At 41.8% G+C, this 19,650-nt stretch overlaps 1 protein-coding gene and 1 pseudogene across 4 annotated transcripts; both read right to left on the minus strand.

The window, feature by feature from the left end:
* Positions 1-2,361: 2,361 nt before the first annotated feature.
* On the minus strand, positions 2,362-2,988 carry LOC311584196 (ras-related protein Rab-3B-like; annotated as a pseudogene). Its single transcript has one exon. The product of its transcript is annotated as a ras-related protein Rab-3B-like (transcript).
* A 2,912-nt stretch (positions 2,989-5,900) lies between these two features.
* NAA11 (N-alpha-acetyltransferase 11, NatA catalytic subunit) lies at positions 5,901-18,409 on the minus strand. 3 transcript variants are annotated; one of them, XM_084758095.1, is made up of 2 exons: positions 17,628-18,409; positions 5,901-5,921 (listed from the first exon to the last, which is right to left on the minus strand). In XM_084758095.1, exon 1 carries the CDS (start codon positions 18,292-18,294, stop codon positions 17,641-17,643), a length of 654 nt encoding a protein of 217 aa, XP_084614221.1. In that variant the 5' UTR covers positions 18,295-18,409; the 3' UTR covers positions 5,901-5,921; positions 17,628-17,640. The 3 variants fall into 3 exon arrangements, with proteins under 3 accessions (XP_084614221.1, XP_084614220.1, XP_084614219.1); XM_084758094.1 differs by lacking the exon at positions 5,901-5,921 and adding an exon at positions 7,929-10,627; XM_084758093.1 differs by lacking the exon at positions 5,901-5,921 and adding an exon at positions 7,929-10,630.
* Positions 18,410-19,650: the final 1,241 nt, after the last annotated feature.

Below are 19,650 nucleotides of genomic sequence, written 5' to 3' on the forward strand. Positions count from 1 at the left end.
TTAAAGCAATAAAAAAAAAAAAACAAAAGAAGAAGGGGCAACCTTATTAATATATGCTTGTGAAGCAATTGCAGGCGTTTTCCCAGCTGAAGAGTAAATTATTGTGTATTATAGTGTGCCTGTCTATGATAAGTAGATTATTATAGATAATTCTAAGTGGTGGTAGAGGAAAGATTGTACCAACAGTAGCTCCGCTGGTATTTGCAAGCTGTAAATTTTGTTAAATGATAGATACAAAGATGGAAGACAGATGGATAGAGGAAAAGACAAAATCAGATTCAGGATGAATTAGTGCTGCAGCCTATGCCTCAGGCCTGTCTTACTACCACAGGCTAGCAAGCATCAATGTCCAGCATCCCCCCGCCACTCCCTCCCCCTAAAATGTACTGATTTATATGAAAATTAAGATTACAAATTAAAGCCTGACTGTCCTAGAGTTTTCCAGTTCATCAGCCATCCAATAAAAATGATGTCAAGCCTGTATGCATAATTCCCAGACGATTACTTTGTCCTTACTGCTAAGCCCTGTCCCTGATACGAAGGATCTCTATCCACCTTTATTGAAATAAAGAACTAACATCATAATCCCAATATTGAGGCATAATCTTCATTATCTCCTGACCCTCTTGAGGGTCTCCCAATCTATATTACTTCAGATTTGGTTTATTTATAATCCTTATGTATTTACTTTTATTGAGATAGGATTAAAAACTTAAAAAAAAAAGCTTCCAAAATCCTTATGATCTCATGATTGAGTTTCAATTCAGCAACAATCAACTAATGTGGTAGAATGAGGTGGTTTTTTTTTTTTTTATAGTGGTTCTTATAGTTATATAGTTCAAGCTTGAAAAGGAATTAATTGGTCCCACGAGCATGCCCATTGCATCACGTGAATTATTTCCGCTCCAACTTGGTATCTGAAATGATGCCATTATTTTTCCTATTTATTAAAAAAAAAGATTCAAGTGTGTATGTATAGGGGCGTGTGCGCGCGGATAGTGTGTGAAAAGACAAACAGATACAGGACCATCCAGAGTTACTTTCATCTCTCCCCTTAGCAAGTTTTGATTCGTACCTATGCTTAATTACTGGTAAGCTACAACCCTCCAACTTGCCCTTACCCCCAAGAGCCTTAATGGCCTCTAGCTTTGCCTGGGGCTGTCAGCTACCAAACTAGTCATTAATGCTGGTCAAGATGATTTCTTGGAGATTGCCATTTGTTTGTTTCTGAACTGTAAACAAAGCAGCCCTGGCTGTAAGAGTGAAATGGCGCTTTAGCTCTCTTACAAAGGCATCAGCAAACACCCATCATGACCATACTGTGCTGCGGTAATTTCCAAGCTATGCCAGTTAATCATTTTTTGATGCAATTCCAAAGGGAACCCTGATAGTACACTACTCAACATTTCACAGGTAAGCACCATGTTTTCTTATTTAAGTATTTAGAGACACGCACCGTAGAGCTATGATATGTTATTCAGCTGCATGTGTCTCTTATTTTTATCTTTTATGTAAGACTATGTGGGAAAATATTTGGCCTTTGGCTTTGGAAATGTCGAGTCGAAACAAAAGTACTTTTTTACTCCAGAAAAACGTCAGGATGGTGCTGCCTTTACAATACTGTTAGCTGTCTGGCGGCAAAGAATTCCAGTTCTACTATTATTGATAAGGAGGATTGGGAATTGTTTTTATTGGTTCTCTTACTCTCTTGGGTTTCACCCCTGTGCCTGTCACTGCCTGGGCGCCACAGCAACACAAGTAAGAAGAGAGTGGGGGGCCGGGTAGAAATAGCCTGTGATCCTGGAATCATCTTTTAACATTCACTGACTCCCACATGTATGATCCTGTGTTGTTATGATATGCTTTGTTAAAGTGTTTACAGCATAGGATGTGGCTCAGCTAATATTTTGTATACCTACTATTTTCTTTTCTTTTCTTTTTTCTTTCTTTCTTTTTCTTTTCTTTTTCTTTTTTTTTTTTTAACTTTGAGACATTTTCTTTGATTAGCTGTGCAGTTGGGCCTCACCATACACACTTGCCAGCCCCTGAGGCGTGTGTGTGTTTGGGGGGGGGAGGGGTATCTTGGTAAATGAAGGAAATTTTATTTTAAGGGCAAAAAGGATTTTTTTTCCAGGTCTCTATATTGAACATCCTTCATAAAAGGGAACTTTCTATTGTGAAAGGAATCTTTATCCACACAGTAACCTGCACTGTTAGTATCTGTCATTGGGCCCCTCTGCAGAGAACCATAGGTGCTGGCAAAAAACCCAGCTTGCTTTGGGATGGTAGTGGGCAAAGAATAACAGAGCGAGGCAAAGTATAACTGGGCACAACACGGAGAGGCAGGAGGCTGGGGCTTGCCTAGAGGGAGCAGTTTTGCTGCAGCAGTGGTGTGGCATCTGAGAGATGTGTGGTCTTGGAGGTGCCAAACATGGAGGGGTCTGTGCCCAGCGAGTCAGACATGGCATCCACCAGACGCTGGGAGGCCTGCCTCACGCTGATGCTCTCCTTGGCACTGGCTTCAAAGAAGTCAAACCGAAGCTGCTCTGCAAGGAGCGGGCCCTTCTCACCTGGGACCACCTTTACTTGTTTCATGTCATACTTGTTTCCCACCAGAATAACCTGCGCATTGTCCCAGGAGTAGGTCTTAATCTGAGTAGCCCAGTCCTGGCTAGTGTTGAAGGACTCCTCATTGGTGCTGTCACCCATGAGAATGAAGCCCATGGCCCCACCGTGGTAGGCTGTGGTGATGGTGTGGTACCGCTCTTGCCCAGCCCATATCTGCAGCTTCACAAGACTGTCTTCACTTTGAAGCCGATGCCCACAGTGCTGACAAAGGCCCGGGTGAAGGTGTCATCAGCATATCGGAAGAGGAAGGAGAGTCCTCCCAAGGCTGCTGTTGCCAATGATGGGCTGTTTGAACAGGTAGTCAAAATTCTGGTCAGAGGCATCTTTGATTCCAGTTTTACCATCGGTTACTGAAGCCATCTCAAGATTTTTCTCCTTTCGGCTGCAAGACCCTGCTCCATTCCAACGCCATCGCCTTCATCCTGACCAGAACACCCATATGCAGGGGCACAACCCTCTATCCTTCTATTTTACTTAACCTTCAGAATAACTTTTTAAAAAAAGATGTATTTATTATGTATACAGTGCTCTGCTGGCATGTAGAAGAAGGCATTAGATCACATTATAGATGGTTGTGAGTCACCATGTGGTTGCTGGGAATTGAACTCAGGACCTCTGGAGGAGCAGTCAGTGCTCTTAACCTCTGAGCCATCTCTCCAGCCCCCAGAACAACTCTTTATGGGAACACTGCAATTATTACTATTTTGTGGGTGTGGAAGGTAAGAGCCTAAAATTGTGAAAGATGTGGAAGAAAAAGGAAAACATAGAAGCAGCATTTAGGGGGTTTCGAAGGGCATCACTTGTATGGTACTCTGCTGCGTCACCTGCTCAGACAGTTAAAAACGTTCTTTCTTTAGAAACGTGGACCAAGTTGGCAAGAACATCTCTTGGCATTCAAATTTAAATATTTGAATAAGAGGCTGATATTGATGTTGATGAAGTAGGCTTATCCTAAGGCTAAGTGAGTTAGGTATACTATATTCATATATATAATCCAAATATATTATATAATATCACAAATATTCTTTATAAGAGAAAGCCCAAAAGTTACTAATAATTCAGCATGAATTTTCAAAAACTCCTTTTACCTGTTATGATGTAGATCTAGTTGGTGGATTAACTGATATAATTGAGTGAAGGAAGGGTAGACGGGGAAAAAAGGCTACGAATATGGGATGTGGACTGACTTGAAGGGCTAATCTCAGTCAGGAGTGTGCTATGGGAGCCAGTGCAGAGGGAGAAATGCTGGGTATCAGAGCTGAAGGAAGAATTCACTTGTGCCCTGACTTAGCTTTGTCCTGTAGGAAGGAAAACAGCAGGTGCCATGCTGGGGGACGTGGTTTACCATTTTAAGCCTTTGGCTTTTCAGGAATAATCCTAAATTACAGGATGATTTTAAAAGCTTTACATTTTGAAGTAAGCCCTCTTTCAAGATAAGAGCTCTAGTTTTGGGTTTTTTGTTTTTGTTTTGTTTTTATTTTTGTTTTGGATTTTTTTGTGACAGTGACAGAGTGCTTTATTATCATAACTCTTTTGGCTTATCAAAATGAAAACCATACGTATAGCCTATTTTATCCAGGATGCTCAATTATTTTTACAGCTACTTCCTTTCATTATGCAAGTAAAATCCCTCCTAATTAATTTCTGAAAAGATCTAGCTGGGTATGGCAGTGCAAACCTTTGGTTCAAGCACTTGGGGTGTGGATGCCAGAGGATCAGGAGTTCAAGGCCAGGTTAGAATACAAAAAGCAAAACTTCATGCTTTGCTTAGATAAGGATTAGGGAACACAAGATAGGTTTCCTAAGCCATCTTTGACCTCTTATTACCTGAGAAGGTGTTCCATGCACATGCAAGGTCAGAGGTCAGAGGAGAACACCTCAGAACTGGTGATCTCTTCTCAAAGTAGGTTTCCCGGATCAGACCCACGTCACCAGGCTTCTGCAGCGTGCAATTATTCACCGAGCCATCTTGTTAGCCCCTAAATTTTATTTTAAAACATTGCATTGTATTTGTTGTTGTGTACATATGAGTGCAGGTATCAGTGTGCAACAAAGCATGTGTCAGGAGAGGATGCTGGGGAGGGAGGCACAGAGGACAGCTTTTATGAGTCAGTTTTGTTCCTTACACCTTGAGTTTCCAGATCAAAACTGTCATGCTTTCACGGAAAGCACACTTACCTTCTAACCTCCAAAGGTGATTATCTGATCTTTGGCATAGCTATAAATTAGGGTTTATGTAATTCTTTGCATTTCTCAGGGTGTAATTCTTTGCATATGCCTCAGAGTACAACTCAAAGTGCAAGTGAATTGAGTTTAAGCACTATGTAATACTATCAGTCACTAACTGTGGGCAGTGAAAGACGCAGATGCTGAGCCTGGGTTCAAAAGGTGACATGCTTCAGCCCTAGATGTTTAGTGTTCCCAAAGCAATCCACTTCCTACCATCTCAACAGAATAAAAGTAAATAAATGTGTGAGACGCTGAAAACTACAGTGGAGATTGTTGCCCTTAAAGGGTCTGCAGAGGTCTAAGTGATTTCGGGGAACTCAATTCTCTAACAAGTTCACTAATACACCCTCCCTAATGACCTGCCTGAGAGCACTTCAGTGTTGTTGATTTCTTCAGGTTTTTAAAAAATTTTTCCTTTTGAGACAGGGTCTCTTGTAGCTCTTAAATTCTGTATGTGGGCAATGATGACCTTGAACTCCTGATCCTTCTGTTTCCACTTTTCACATGCTGAATCATAGTTACATGCCATGATGCAAGCTCACCCATCTTTTTTACTGCTTCACAAGGAAAAGCTAAGCTTTCATGCACAGGGGATGTAGACACACCCACACCACCGCCACCGCCGCCGCCGCCGCCGCCGCCGCCGCCGCCACCACCACCACCACCACTAGCAGCAGGAGCTTCCACAGATCTCACCTTAAATACGATAAATGATACTTTATTCTGGAGCCAAACCTGAATGACTAAGGCCTAGGAACATGGATCTAGATTACCCTAAAGTCCATGTTACAGTGTGAAAGGAGTTTCATGGTAGCAGAACAAGGAAAGTGATAGAGTCAATTTGTTACAATTATAGAAATTCACTGCCTTCTTCATCCTCCATCCCTTATGAACACACGTATCTGTTTCTGGTCTAGTGATAAGTTCTATGAGACAATGATTTCAACCAGCCCCGGCCCCCCAACCCCCACCCCACCCCTCGTCACTGGAGAGAACAAAAGCAAATGACCACGCATGTCTGTAGACTCTCCATAGGAAAGCTATCAGCATTGATGTGTATATGTCTATTGAAAAAATAACACAAAACCTCCTCAGATTCCCTCATTACCACAAAACCTGAAAGGCAAGATGTTTTCATCCCTATTTTGTAAATGAGAAAATTGGGGGGGGGGGTGGTCAGAGGTTGTCCAGGTGGTAATAAACCAAACTAAGACTAAATTTTAAGCCACTGGATGCTGAGGCCTGACTTCCCATGTTATTAAACCATCTCTTACGAAAACGGCTTAACTTGCGCTTGTAATATTCAGGGGAGGTGATGATCCCATTCCAAAGGTGGCATATATATCTTAATTTTAGTCAGGAAAGCAATATATATGTGGCTTATTAGTGACAGGATTTTTGTGGGGGCTTGACACAATGTGATTCTCATGCCCACATAATGCAGAAGTGTTTAAATAGCCCTCTGAGTGCACCTCGAGGCAAACGATCTGTATCATTCAAAATTTCGAAGAAGGATTTAAGTCAAAAGCATAAAGGACAATGGCAATGCACTTGGTCTGTTTCAAAGATCTGGCCAGGTCCTGTGTCGATGATTTCAAACACACAACACCCAGACGGTGGTGGCTAAAAGGAGCTGGAGACAAGGGCAGGAGGGCATGCTGTTCCAGACCAGCCAGGTGTCTGGCTCCTAATAAGGCTGTGCAGAATTTGATTCTTTTGTTGTGTAAGCAAACTGAGGAAGTTTCAGTGTGTCTTGTGAGCATTCTCCCTCTTCAGGCTTGTGCCACATAGAACCAAGGCTGAGCCGGAGCTATCGTTCCTTCTTGAAATAAGGGTGGAGTAGAGGCAGAATGTAATGATGCCAAATTCCTTGGAAGAACATGGGACAATCACACCACGTGCAAAGGCATTGGTGTATCAAATGCTCATTTCTGTGAAATGTAAAATTATTTGAGAACCAGTTTAGGTTTGCAGAAAAGAGAAAAAAATAGATTCGCCAATCCTCCCCATGTTTATAGCAAACAAGTTTGTCCAATCAGTTAAGTTCCCAGCCTCCTTTGAATTCTTATGCATCTTGTACTTCGTCTCCACAGATGTGACTCCTTGCACTAATCTTGACTTTCAGATGGTACAGTGCAAAGCAACTGCTAGGGAAATGTTCACAGCACCAGGCCCGAGTTCCCAGAGACAAGGAAAGGACAACTTTTAACAGGGTGCCTGGTGTGATCCTAAAGCAATTTCATGAATGGAACTTGAAAAAAACATTGGCTATAAATTGTTTGAGTGGAGGACGTGGTAATTCACAGCCCTTTTCAAATTCCTGTAATATGTTAGAATAAAGAACAGTCCACTCCCTGGCCCCCATGTAGTAGAAGGAAAAATCAATTGCCACAAGTTGTCCCCTGACAGCACATGGGCACCACTGTGGTGCATGTGCCCACCCAACATAATAAATGTAAAAAGATAAGAAATAAAGAAGTGATATCTTAAAAAGAAATCCCACAGACCACTCATGTTTTTTTGTTTGTTTGTTTTGTCTTTTTTTTAAAGACGGGAAGGAAAGCTAGTGCAGTAATGTGGGAGCAGAGAATATTCTGAGCGAGTATGGACTGCTGACATGGGTGTGGTCGTGTCAAGGATTCATGGGGAAATGGTACCTCTCCACTCTTGGCTAAGGCTTAGACCTGGCAAACGTCCTCTGATCTGCGTGCAGATACTCACAGTGTGTGCAGAAAAGGTCTCCCCAGCACAGCTTTCTCCCTCAAGGTATTTATGGCCTGAAGACTGCTTCTTTACAGGGACGGCTCCTTCTCCATTAGCTAACCCTGCCTCTCTCTCTACCAAGCTGAATATAATAAGCATGCTGAATGTCCACAATGCTGGAGTTTCTCCATCGGAGAGCCCCCAACCACCCAGTCCCAGATTTTCTGTGCAGCTGCATTTGTCTTCTTTTCATTCCCTCCCCACGTAGTCAGGTCAAATCCCTGGAAGCCATGCAAGAACTCAGCACATGAAAGGATTACGATACAAGATGCAAATGCTGGCTATTAATTTACTTCATACAACATATATGTATATATAAACATTTTTATTATATCTATTTTGGTATGTCTGGAACTTACTATTGAAATTACTTGGTCATCAACCTCTTGACACAGTATCAAAAACAGCATTTATGTCAATGAATGAGATTCTGAATTATTTAGGGTCTAATTCAAATTAATGTAGCAAGTAGTTACATGTGTCTTAGACTGGTTACAAGTTGAGTTTTAGATCCTTACTAGTCAATATCAGCATTACATAGAACTAATGAAAAAATTCCTTTATTTCTTGATCCATTTAAAGCATACCAGCTTTGTTAATTTCCAGCACTACTCTGTGTGTCTCACTCACTCCCATATTCCATTATTTTATTTCATATCATCTTTCTTATTGCTCTTATCTCCAAGGGAAAAGCAGATTTTTTTTAGTTATGTAACTCACAGGCTTTATTCACAAGTTGATGCCACAACTAAACAAAACTTTACGTCCTGGTGAGTAATACCTGTGAACAATTTGCTGACGACACAAGGTCCACCCAATGGTTTCTGTAAAGCCACCCAGCCAGAAAGGGTGGGGGTCACCCTCTACAACCAGCACAACTGTCCTTACACCACTGAACTATACTACATCCTTGCTTTGGTCTCTCTAGGACCAGGCTTAAGTAAAAAGCAAGTGGTCTATTCAGAGAAAAAAAAATCATAATTTGGTCTGTGTGAAAAGAACAACGCTGTCAGGGAAGCAGTGCTAGAGGCTTCCACTCCCAGTGATGGGAGAACTGCTGCTTCTATTCAGTCAGCAGCACTCCCCTGGAATCGCCTGAGAACTTGCTAATTTACGCCCCAAACAATGTTAAAATACTGTTTACTTTTATTATCTAAACAGGCATAACCCACACTGTGTAGGTTGCTGCTCTGAAGGGTTCCTGTTGTCTCCTGGTAACAAAGAAAAGCACCAATAGTTTTATCCAGCCACACTGCAAACGTCTGGAAGCCTTCCTTATTTCCCAATTGCTCTGATGATTACAGTCAGGTTACAAGAGACTGGCTGGCGCTGGGCTGGGGAGAAATCACTCAGGTAGGCTAAGGCTACTCCTTCTGTTTCTCCATCTGCTGGGCTGTTACTGCGAAGACATATTGACAAGGGCTCAAGGAAAACATGGAATATTTCATCAGTAAGATTATGCTGCCCTGGAGACAGATGTTAGAAAGCTGTAATATTTAAAAATAAAGAGATAATCACATGCTTGAGGGGAAAAAATAAAACCATTTCAGAGTAAGGGAGAAAATTAAAAAGGAGGAAAAAAATGGAAAATGGAAAGACAGAGAGGACTGTGTTGACACACAAAATGGCAAATCCTTTTAGGGAGAAAAACGAAAGTTCTATCTCTGCTACAGGCAAGCCTTTACTCTTAGACAGGCATCCTCCACACACAGGGGTGGCTTTGTAAGCAGTACTTATCAGGCTGATATGGATTACAGAGGACAGACTTATCTCTTGTCATCAGCTGGTTAATGTCAGGGCTTAGATGTAAATCCATATTCCAGTTTTCATAAAAACGTAAACACGAGCATGCTGGATATTTTGGTAGTTAGCGGTCAGAGAATATGAAAACATTACTCAGTTCTAAGTCCATCTATCTGTGACTTTTCTGCCTGAGTCAAATCTTTCTACCTTCACTTATTTTTACTGAAATATTTAAAGGGATTACAATGGAAGGTTACATAAATATTTACAGTTGACACGTGGTTGTTACATACTAAGTCAATACAGAACGCTTTTAAACAACAGAGTCTCCTTGTTGTCATTTGAAACATTAACACTGCTTTGCAAATCAATTCTGAGTCCAAACAGGAGCAAAGAAGGAAATTTGGCTTTGATTTCATGCAGGATTGGACTGAAACACCAAATAGTTATTCCCTGTACTGCTTCCATGTTTCTTACCTGTAAAACAGAGATAATAATGCCTGCCTCACAGGATTACACACAGGATCACATATGTTAGTAAATGTCATAGCATTGTATGTGAACAATCCTGATCCTCAATAAATGGCAAGTGACATCATTATAAAAGGAAGCAAACAAACACCAAGACAAAAAGCAATTGATGTGAGCAAGCAGATGACCGTGCAATTTAATCACTGCTTGATCTTTTCCTAAAATCTATACATTCTGCTTGTGTGGTGTAGTGGAGCCCTTCTTTATCACATTCTCCCACTGGAAAAGGGAAGAGTACCCCTTGAATGTGGATATAGAACACAGGGAGTTCCAGAGAAAGCAGGAGGAAATAGATAACTCAATTAGAAGCGGAAGAGGGCATGAGGTGTAACTTGATGGCCCCAACTACCCCCTTAGTGATGGAAACCCAGACAAACAATGGCAAAACCTGCATGCTGACAACTTCAGGAATCTTTCTGCTTCCTGTCTGGCATTTCTAAAAGACAACCATGCAGTAAAACCACAACCCAACGTAGGACCACTACAAACAGTACAGCGTAGCATGGTAAGAGGAGGCCATAATGTGCTGTCACGGCAGGGCAGGCTCCAAGATTCCTTGGCTCTTGTGCTGAGCTGTTCCTTCATGATCATAGTAGCTTTATGTGGAAGGTTATGGAGAGTTGAAAATGACAAGCCACTTGAGTCACTGGGCGAAAATCCATGAATACACTGCAGAATACGCCAGCTAAGCCAGGGTTCTCACAATAGACTGGCTGAGACCCGAAGATCAGCACTGCTGTTGAGAAAAGAGAGTATGTGAGCATCGGTGGAAGGCAGGTCTCTGACAGCCCTGAAAGTGCTATGGAAGAATGTCAGTTTTCTTCGGAGGTGTGGTCCCTGAGAGGGCACTTACGCTCCAGTAGAGGACCCTATACCCATGCACATACTGGCAGCATTAGATATCTTGTTTTTTAAGTACATGAAGTCAAGAGGCTAAGTGGTGGTGGCAGAAGGGGAAGGAGGGGAGATGTAGTTGATTAAAGTGTATTATGCACATGCAGTAAATTCCCAAACAAGTTTTTAAAAAGTACAGGAACGTAATGGCTAAGACTTCAACAGCAGATGAACCACTAATCAGTTTGCTCTGCAGGATCCCCACAGAAGTTGGTGGGAATCAGACCACACCACAAAGTTATCACAGATGTGAGGTCCCCCGCAAAAGCAGGAAATATAGCATTTCCTAATATTTGCAGGTCCAGTCTCCTCTAGAGAATGTTTCCAAAGCTAAAGAAACTGAGATTCTTCTTTTGATATCTTCCCATCCTATTTTACTCAAAAGGATTTTCCATGCTCCGGATGATTGCACATGCCTGTAGTCTTAGCACTCAGAGGGCCGGCAGGCAAACCACTTTACTTCCAGGCAAGCCTGGGCTAGAGAGTTAGATACTGCCTCAAAAACAAATCATTTAAAAGAAAATGAAGACAGGAGTTAACAGTGCAGAGATGAAATGCCTTAGTTCCTGGTTATCACCAGGCAGTGTGCAGCTCTGTAAGTCATCTTTTTCAGTGAAAGTTGGTCAGGAATCCAAAGTATAGATTGTGGATCTTCAACATAACTTAAGGCTTGTTCATTCAGTCATGGCTATCTGCTGAGCGTCTAACAGGAATGAACACGTCAGATATTTAAAAAGATAAACAAGACATGAGCCCTGTTAAAGGTCTGTGTGATACGTGAATAGACTGAGTTTTTTTTAAGAAGGCCAGAAATGTTTCTGCCTAATTTTAGTTGAAAACAAAACAATAACAAAATATCACAACTATAAAAATTGAATTATCTTTTTCTATCTACCTTGCACACAGAAGTAATAAAATAGAGGTTACTCTTACGCACAGAGCAGTCACGAAACATTTTTTGTATAAAAATTATCATTACAGAAAAGCCTGTTTCCAGAATAATGCAGAATCAAACAGGAGGCAACATTATGCAAAACTGAATGTTTACACTTCATATTTGGGAGCTATAGAGATGGCTCAGTGGTGTGTGTACTTTTCTTTCAGGGCCCCTGAGTTCAGTTCCTAGCACCATGCCAAGGTGGTTTGCAACCACTTGTAATTCCAGTGTCAAAGGGATCCTATGGCTCTGGCCTCTACAAGACCTGCATTCAGTCATACACAAACATATATGAAATTAAAATTTATAAAAATCCATTTTTTAACAAGAAGCATAAGTAGTGTTCTAGAGAAGGAGTAAGATACGAGGAAACAGGCCACAGACACTAGCACTGCCTTTCCCAGTTTCTAATGAACAGTTAGCATAGTTATAAAACTATATAACCCTAAATACTTTATGGCTGTTTCAGTTATCTCAGCAAATACTGATTGGCAATTTTAAGAAACTAAAGTGGAAAACTCAAGTAACAGTGTAATAAATCTCTACGGCAATTTGTTTTCTGGTACAGATACTTTTTATGAAGATTTTCTTCAAAAGATATATGGTATCCCTTAATTTATTAACTTATTAAGTTCATTTTTTAATATTACCAGGGATTCTTTTATTTTTATGATTTTGCTTCTAGTTAAGTGTATGTCTGTTTGCAGGTATATGCACATGAGTGTAGATCCCCTTGGAGACCAGAAGAGGGTGTCAGATACTCTGGGGCTGAAGAGATGGGTGGCGGGGCTGAGGACCGAATTCAGGTCATCTGCAGGCGCAGTGTATGCTCTTCACTGCTAAGCCTACATCACTAGCTGTTCTGAATGGTAGGCCATGGAAGCCTATAGAAAAAATGTTAATTGTTGATAAAAACTTTCTGAACTGGGAAGAGAATGCTATGGTTTTACAATACATAAAAATCTGTAATATTCTGGGGATATTAATTTATAAAATGTCATTGTATAATATTTTTAGATTTATACTGACTTAAAAAAAAACCACTCTCAATGAGTAGAGTTTTAGTGTCCCTTTTCTTACCTTGTTCACCACTAAGTATATTGATTTTAACATAGTAGAGCATGGAGGGTACACAGAGTGAGACTCAGAAGAAAATCAATCTCTGCCTTTATGTGTCACCTCTGACAAAGTCGGTGTTTCAGCCAGCCTGTGTATATTACACACTGATTGAGAGGTGACACCATTAGAGATTATAAATAATTCAGCAAATCGACTCTATCTGATTAGCTTTTGAAAACAGGAGCTCATCTCTTCTCAGCGTTCTTTATCGTCATGGTATGCAGCTGCATTTGACATCTATAGTCCCTGGCACATCTGGGCTAAGGTTATACGTGGAATTTACCCAGCCTGTCAGTCCCTAACTTTCTCCCACATTTCATTATATCATTCCAGTTATAATTAGTTGTCTGGTAAAATTAAGAACAGTCTATTTCAGTGAATGCTCATGTGAACATTTAACAACTTTCTGCTGGAATGACAGCTTTGCGACAGGAGGAATAAACTAGAAAAGCGAAAGTCGCTAAAGTAACCTTAGTTCACTCACTGGTGCCAGTTCAACCAAAAAATGTGAAGACTTTGATTTCTCCTTTTTGTTATTAGGCATCAGGCAGATACTTCCTGCCAGGAGACAGGATGCATTTTGATGCCATTCCTGCCTCGGCTGGCATGGCTTGAACTGCTCAACCTGTCTCCACTGCTATGGCTCCCTAGGAACTCTGCTGTTGCTAGCATTGGCTCAGCTGAGTGCTTTGCCGTTGAGCTTGTCTGAAAAAGCTATTTTAGTGCTCAAATCCATCTCCTTTCCAAGATTGCAAACTGTTGCAGCTCAGATGCAACACTCACCATTTGATTGCTGTGAAGGAAGGGGGCCGCACGGTTACTATTAGCTTCTGTCAGTAGCAGAATCTACAGCGTGAGGTGCGCTTAGCAAGACCGAAAGCATCGTATTTAACCTTCACATGTGTGGAGCCCAAGTGGCCGAGTCACTGCTCTCTAAGTATTCTGTGTATGCAGTGCTCTCTACTACATGACAGCCTGACCTGTAAATGGTGAGCTTCCAGGGGTAGCATGACTAAGGAGGCACTCACAGACAGTCCTGAGAACAGCTGAGGCAGTACAGTGAGTGCTATAGGAAAAGCAGTGATGTTTATTATTTTTTAGGATGAAGACACTCAAGTCCTCATTCACCAACTGTCCTACTCACTCAAAATGGGAATAAGGAGAAGTGAAACTCACTCTCTTTAGGCCATTTTCTGTATGTGTCTTCAAAGGAAGGGGTACCAAATTGCAGCAGTGTAGTAATATTTTTATAGTACAATCTCATTTCTTTCATGTTCTTTCTTGTTTTACCATTGCCTTTTCTCATTTAGGCAAGTAAAGCTATGAGCTGGTGATTAATAGGCCCACAGTAAAGCTTCCAATAACATGGGAATATAATTTCTTTCACAGTTGAAAGAGACAAAAAAGCAGAAGGTGGGGGTAGAATCCTATTGTTAACTTGCTCAAATGTGTACAAAAGCAGAATAAACATGCTATCTATTTATGTAAAAACCCTTGGTGGATTCCCAGAATTCCCTGTGGGTGTGTCTTGAAGGGGAGCAACAGGGACCCTCTGCCTTTGGCTAAGCATGAAGCAGCTTCCCAAATCCACAGCATAACAAGGATGTTTCTCATTGTGGAAGAAATGCTGCAGTTTGCCAGAATGCCTCGTTTTCCCTCCTGGGACAAAGCTAAACAACACTTCTTTATCTCCCTTGCCATTCACTGGAAAATTAGTGCTGATTTTTAAAGCCTCTATGAAGTTCTCTATTTACTTTCTTCCTTTCCCTGCTACCTAAATGTGCACAAACAGGCAGAAGACATTGTTTTATAAAACAGGAATCAGTAAGCAAGGAACAGAAACTTTGCACTTATTTCAGTTGTGTTTGCACCAGAAGTACTTGCTTTGTCACAATAAAATCATAGTAAGTTCATATCATATTATGACTATTGCAGGCATCTCAAATGCCATTTAAACTATACTCAAGCCTGTTTAGAGATAACTAATCAATACTCATACTGCTAGACTGTTATTTCTTAGCTACTGAAGCACATATATTATTGTTATAGACATTTAAAAACCTCAAAAGTCCTACTTCGGAAATTTTTGTCTTTAATCCAATTGTGACACCTTCAGGAAACCATCTCCCCTGGGAAGAGGTCCTCAGGCTTTGCCAGATTACCAACAGAGACCTGTTCTAGGTGGAGTCTGAGGAGCTTTGAAGGAGCAGATTCCCTTTCCTCCCCACCTAGTCTTTATGACCCTGCAACCCACACTGCTCTATGATGGAAGACTGATTTCTAAACCACTAAGTCAGAGGCTCCTTTATTTAACAGTTTAGTTACTTTATGCAGAGCACTGCACCCTAACTTATAAATGACCCCAGCAAGATCCAGTGGCCTCTGGTTGGATATGACCCAAAAATGACAAATGAGGAGCAAACATTAGATAGGGTCACAGAAACGTCTTAGAAGCCAGGAGGCAAACACAAGCGAATCAAATCACATTCAAGGCTAGCCTGGTCTATATGACACATTCCAGGCTGGCCATGCAGAGCTTACTATGACAAAGGAAAGGAAGGAAGGGAGAGAGGGAGGGAGGGAGGGAGGGAGGGAGGGAGAAAAGGAAGGAGAAACAGAAACATCTCAGGAGATATCAACCTGGAAGGAAGGTGTAGTTGAATACAAAAAACTAAGATTCAATTATGCTACATAAGCAAACAGTACAACTGAACTGTATTTGTATGAGAGTTATCACTTCCATGCAAGACTCAATCTTTTCTGGTATTTTTCTTTTCATCTAATAGATGAGCAGATGTTTTTATTTACTTTATTTCTCAGGTCCTAAGGGCTTCTGAATTTACTATATTTTGTATCTAGCATTTTAAGACATTCTTATTAGCTCCATTCTCAACCAATTTAACACTTCAAGAGACAGAATTACCACAAAGAGATATGGCCAGCATGTCCTATGTTCTTCCAGAGATTTGCTTTTTTTTTTTTTTTTTGAGACAGGGTTTCCCCTGTGTAGTCCTGGCTGTCCTGGACTTGCTTCGTAGATCAGGCTGGCCTGGAACTCAACAGTGATCCACCTGCCTCTGCCTCCCTGAGTGCTGGGACTATAGGAGTGGGTCACTGCTCCCCACCCTGAGATTTTTAAAAGATATAACTTTAATAAATGTTATTAAATGATAAAACATTCTTTTGTGTTTGATGTTCTTTCTTCTCCTTATACTTTAAACACAGAACTGTGTATAGAATGCTGGGCCTAGTGCAAACTGGGCAGCTGAGTGTCTGCCTCTGTCAAGAAAGGTTCTGAGACAGGTAGGAATTTGATGACATCTCTCTGTTTTGTTCAACTTTATCCCCCCTCTTCCCTTTACATTCTTCTGCTGTCTTGATCCTGGATCAGATGAATCCTGCTGGAACTTTAAAACTGCTATAAGCATAGAGACCCTTGAATTACATGATGGAATTCTTTCTGGAAGAAATACTGTGGTGTTTTATTATTACAACCGAGCCTGTGTCTAAGACAGTAGCTTTAAAAAGGTACTTGCTGGTGTGTTAAAAAAGAATTATCTATATATATTTACAGGCACATGTGTAGAGATCAGAGGATGACTTTTATCACACGGTTCCCAGGGACTGAAATTAAACACATCAGGCTTGGCTATGAGTGCCTTTAGCCCTTGAGTCTTAAAAACACCTTCTTTTTCCTTAAAAATATATAAATATATAAAAATAAGATCTCACTAGCCCAGGATGGTTGCAAACTCAAGATGTTCCTACCTCTTAAGAGCTGAAATTTTAGACACGTGCCACTATGTGTAGCCTTACTGGCTTCTAAGAATGGTTTAGCAAATATAATACTCTGCTCTAAGTTTTTGTGTGAATTTTCACAAATCCAAGAGTGAAAAGACAGCATAAGGCACCCACAGTACATATTTCTCACCTTCAGTTGTTATGCCACGCTGGCATTCTTTTTTTATTTTTAGACCTTTTTGGAAGTCCTTAAGATCAAACTCGGGGCCATTCACAGGCTACACACTCTCCTCCACCCGACTTCACCCCTGTACTTTTTGGGCTATTTATCTTATTTGAATTCCCAACCTGGACTATTTTTTGTGTCTTTCATTTTGCTGGTGTATTTAAAAACAAATTCTAGGCATTACATTAGTTTACTTGACTAAAAAATATTTTTTTTAGAATAATTACTTCATTTCACATTTAGCACACTTAACAGGACAGAGCCTCAGAAAAAAAATGTCTTCTTGGTTTGTTTGAATAGAGAGTACAAGTGTCCCAATGATTGTTTGGCTGCTATGATCTTTAGTTTAATAGAAAATTCTTTTGTTTGGCTTTGGTGGTGGTGGTGGGAATTGAATCCAGGACTGTCTGCATGCTAGGCAGGTACACTACCACTGAGCTACAACCCCCTCCCTCCTTAAAATGCTACTTATTTGCTGAAGAAAGCATGACATCCTTCTGTCAAAATTGCTTCATTCTCATTCTAGATTTTTCTGACTGCACAGTATATTGTTCAATACATCTTTCTGTTTTCTACTTAAAACAAAACAAAACACTGGTTGGCTCTCAAAAAGAAACCTACGGTTCTTTTAGCAAGATTATGGCATAGGTGACACTGTGGATACCTCAACTGCATTCAGGAAAAATGTAGTATTTGTCTGAAAGTGATGACTTAACAGTCACCAAAAAAGCTTAGCAAAAGTACAAGGAAGGTAAGGCACAGGCCAAGAAACAAAGCAAAAGGGTACAGAGGGGCCGGGCCAGGGAAAGAGAATACCTCAGGCAAGGCTCTAGGAGGTGGAATCCAAGTCCTCCGAGCTGTCCTGGACATCCGTGCTGTCGCTGCCACTGTCTTCGCCAGCGGGGTTCTCCAGATGAGAGGCCTCTTCAGCACCCGGAAGTGTGCCACCCTGGGCCTCCCTGGAGCCCAGAACCACATAGCCGCTTTTCTTCAGCATCAGCTGCCTTCTCAGCTCATCTGCCATCGTTGAGAGATCGCGCTTCATGGCGTAGGCGTCTTCCCCATCGGCATAGTACTTGGGTTCCACCTCACTAACCTGGAAGTTGAGGGTGTTAGAATACAGGTGCAGGGCCGCCCTGTTGCTCTTCCTGACATGCAGGGACACGTACTTGGCGCTGAAGTTCTCGATCATCGCCCGTGAGGCCTGGTCCATCAGCTTCTGGGCCAGGCCGAGGCGCCTGTGCGAGCGCTTCACCGCCAGCGAGGTGATGTGCCCGTGGGGGACATCGTCGGGGTCCTCCTCCATCTTGGCCAGGACATAGCCCACTATCTTGCCGTCCTCGTCCTCCGCGATGTAGGAGAGCTGGGGCCACGACAGGCCGTGGTAGAAGTAGTACTTCATCTGGTAGTTCTCCGGCAGGCAGAGCAGGTTGCAGTGCTGCATGTTCATCAGGTCGTCAGGCCGGGCATTGCGGATGTTCATCCTGGCGGGCAGGGCCTGCGGGCCCACACGGCGCCGTTGCCTCAGGGACTGGCTTCAGCAGGTACAGCCCGCGAGGAGGCCCGAGGTGGAGACCAGAGGCGGGAAGGCAGACGAGCGGAAGGGGCGGGACTAAGGGCACTTCCTGAAGCCTGCAGTCCCAGCCAAGGAGATTTCCGGTTCATAAGCCTGCGACTGCGCAAATGGGAAGGTGGGCGGAGCGAGAGGCCCGAACTGTGCTTTGTCGCTTCTGGCGTTCAGTTGTCTTATATTTGTTTCAGTTTTAACTATTTACTTACTTACTTACTTACTTACTTATTTACTTATTTATTATTTTTCGAGACAGGGTTTCTCTATGTTATCTTAGCGGTTCCGGACTCGCTTTGTAGACCAGGCTGGCCTCGAACTCACAGCAATCCTCCTGCCTCTGCCTCCCGAGTGCTGGGATTAAAGGCATGCACCACCACGCCCAGCTCACTTTTAACTTTTTAAAAAACTTATCCTGTGTGTGTGTGTGTGTGTGTGTGTGTGTGTGTGTGTGTGTGATGTATATGTGTAGAGGTCACAGAGCTTGTAGAAGTCTCTTCCAACATGTGGGTCTCAAGGACTGAACTCAAGCCCTCAGTTTGTCGGCAAGCACCTATACCCCCTATACTGGATGAGCCATCTATTTGGACTCAATTTTTCTGTTAGTTTGCCCTCGTCTAAACAGCCCTATGTAACTAAAATAAGCCAGTGCACCAGTGCCATCACAGGTAGCCTGCCTTTCCTGCCCCTTATCTCCTGGATCCCTACCTATCAAGTTTCATATAATAAAATTACACTGTATGCATCTGCTTTGTGTATTTTTTCTACTCACTATATGTAATTTTGTACACAACTGAGGCATCTTTATAATCTCGGTTGCCATTCCATTGTCTAAGTTTATTGCAATCCACTGGAAAGCTTCGTTGTTCGTGGCTATTTGTGGTATTTCCGGTTTGGTATGGAGAGTTTAGCTGAATGTTGTTGAATATTTATGTACATGCTCACCTGGACTGGAGAACATAATGCTTTTCAAATGTTATAAATATTCCTAAGCAGATTTGCAAAGTGATTCCTCTTCATTTTTGTTAGAAATATGTTCCTGGTTTCAAAGAAATAGAGCACCACATCAAATGAAGTGTCTGGAGAAGGCAAAACCCTTGATCAAGAGGCTGTGCTCAGTGGAAGAAATCTATTCAGGAAGAGCATTTGGGGTTTTATTCTAACTCTGATGGGAGATGTGTCTTTTACCCATTGGTTGGGGTCCTCAGAATCTTCCTCAACTGGCTAGTCTGAAAAAAAAAAAAAAAAGAACAAAACAAAACAAAACAAAAC

Source organism: Acomys minous (assembly GCF_964271855.1).
Source record: "Acomys minous genome assembly, chromosome: 15".
Lineage (NCBI taxonomy): Eukaryota > Metazoa > Chordata > Mammalia > Rodentia > Muridae > Acomys > Acomys minous.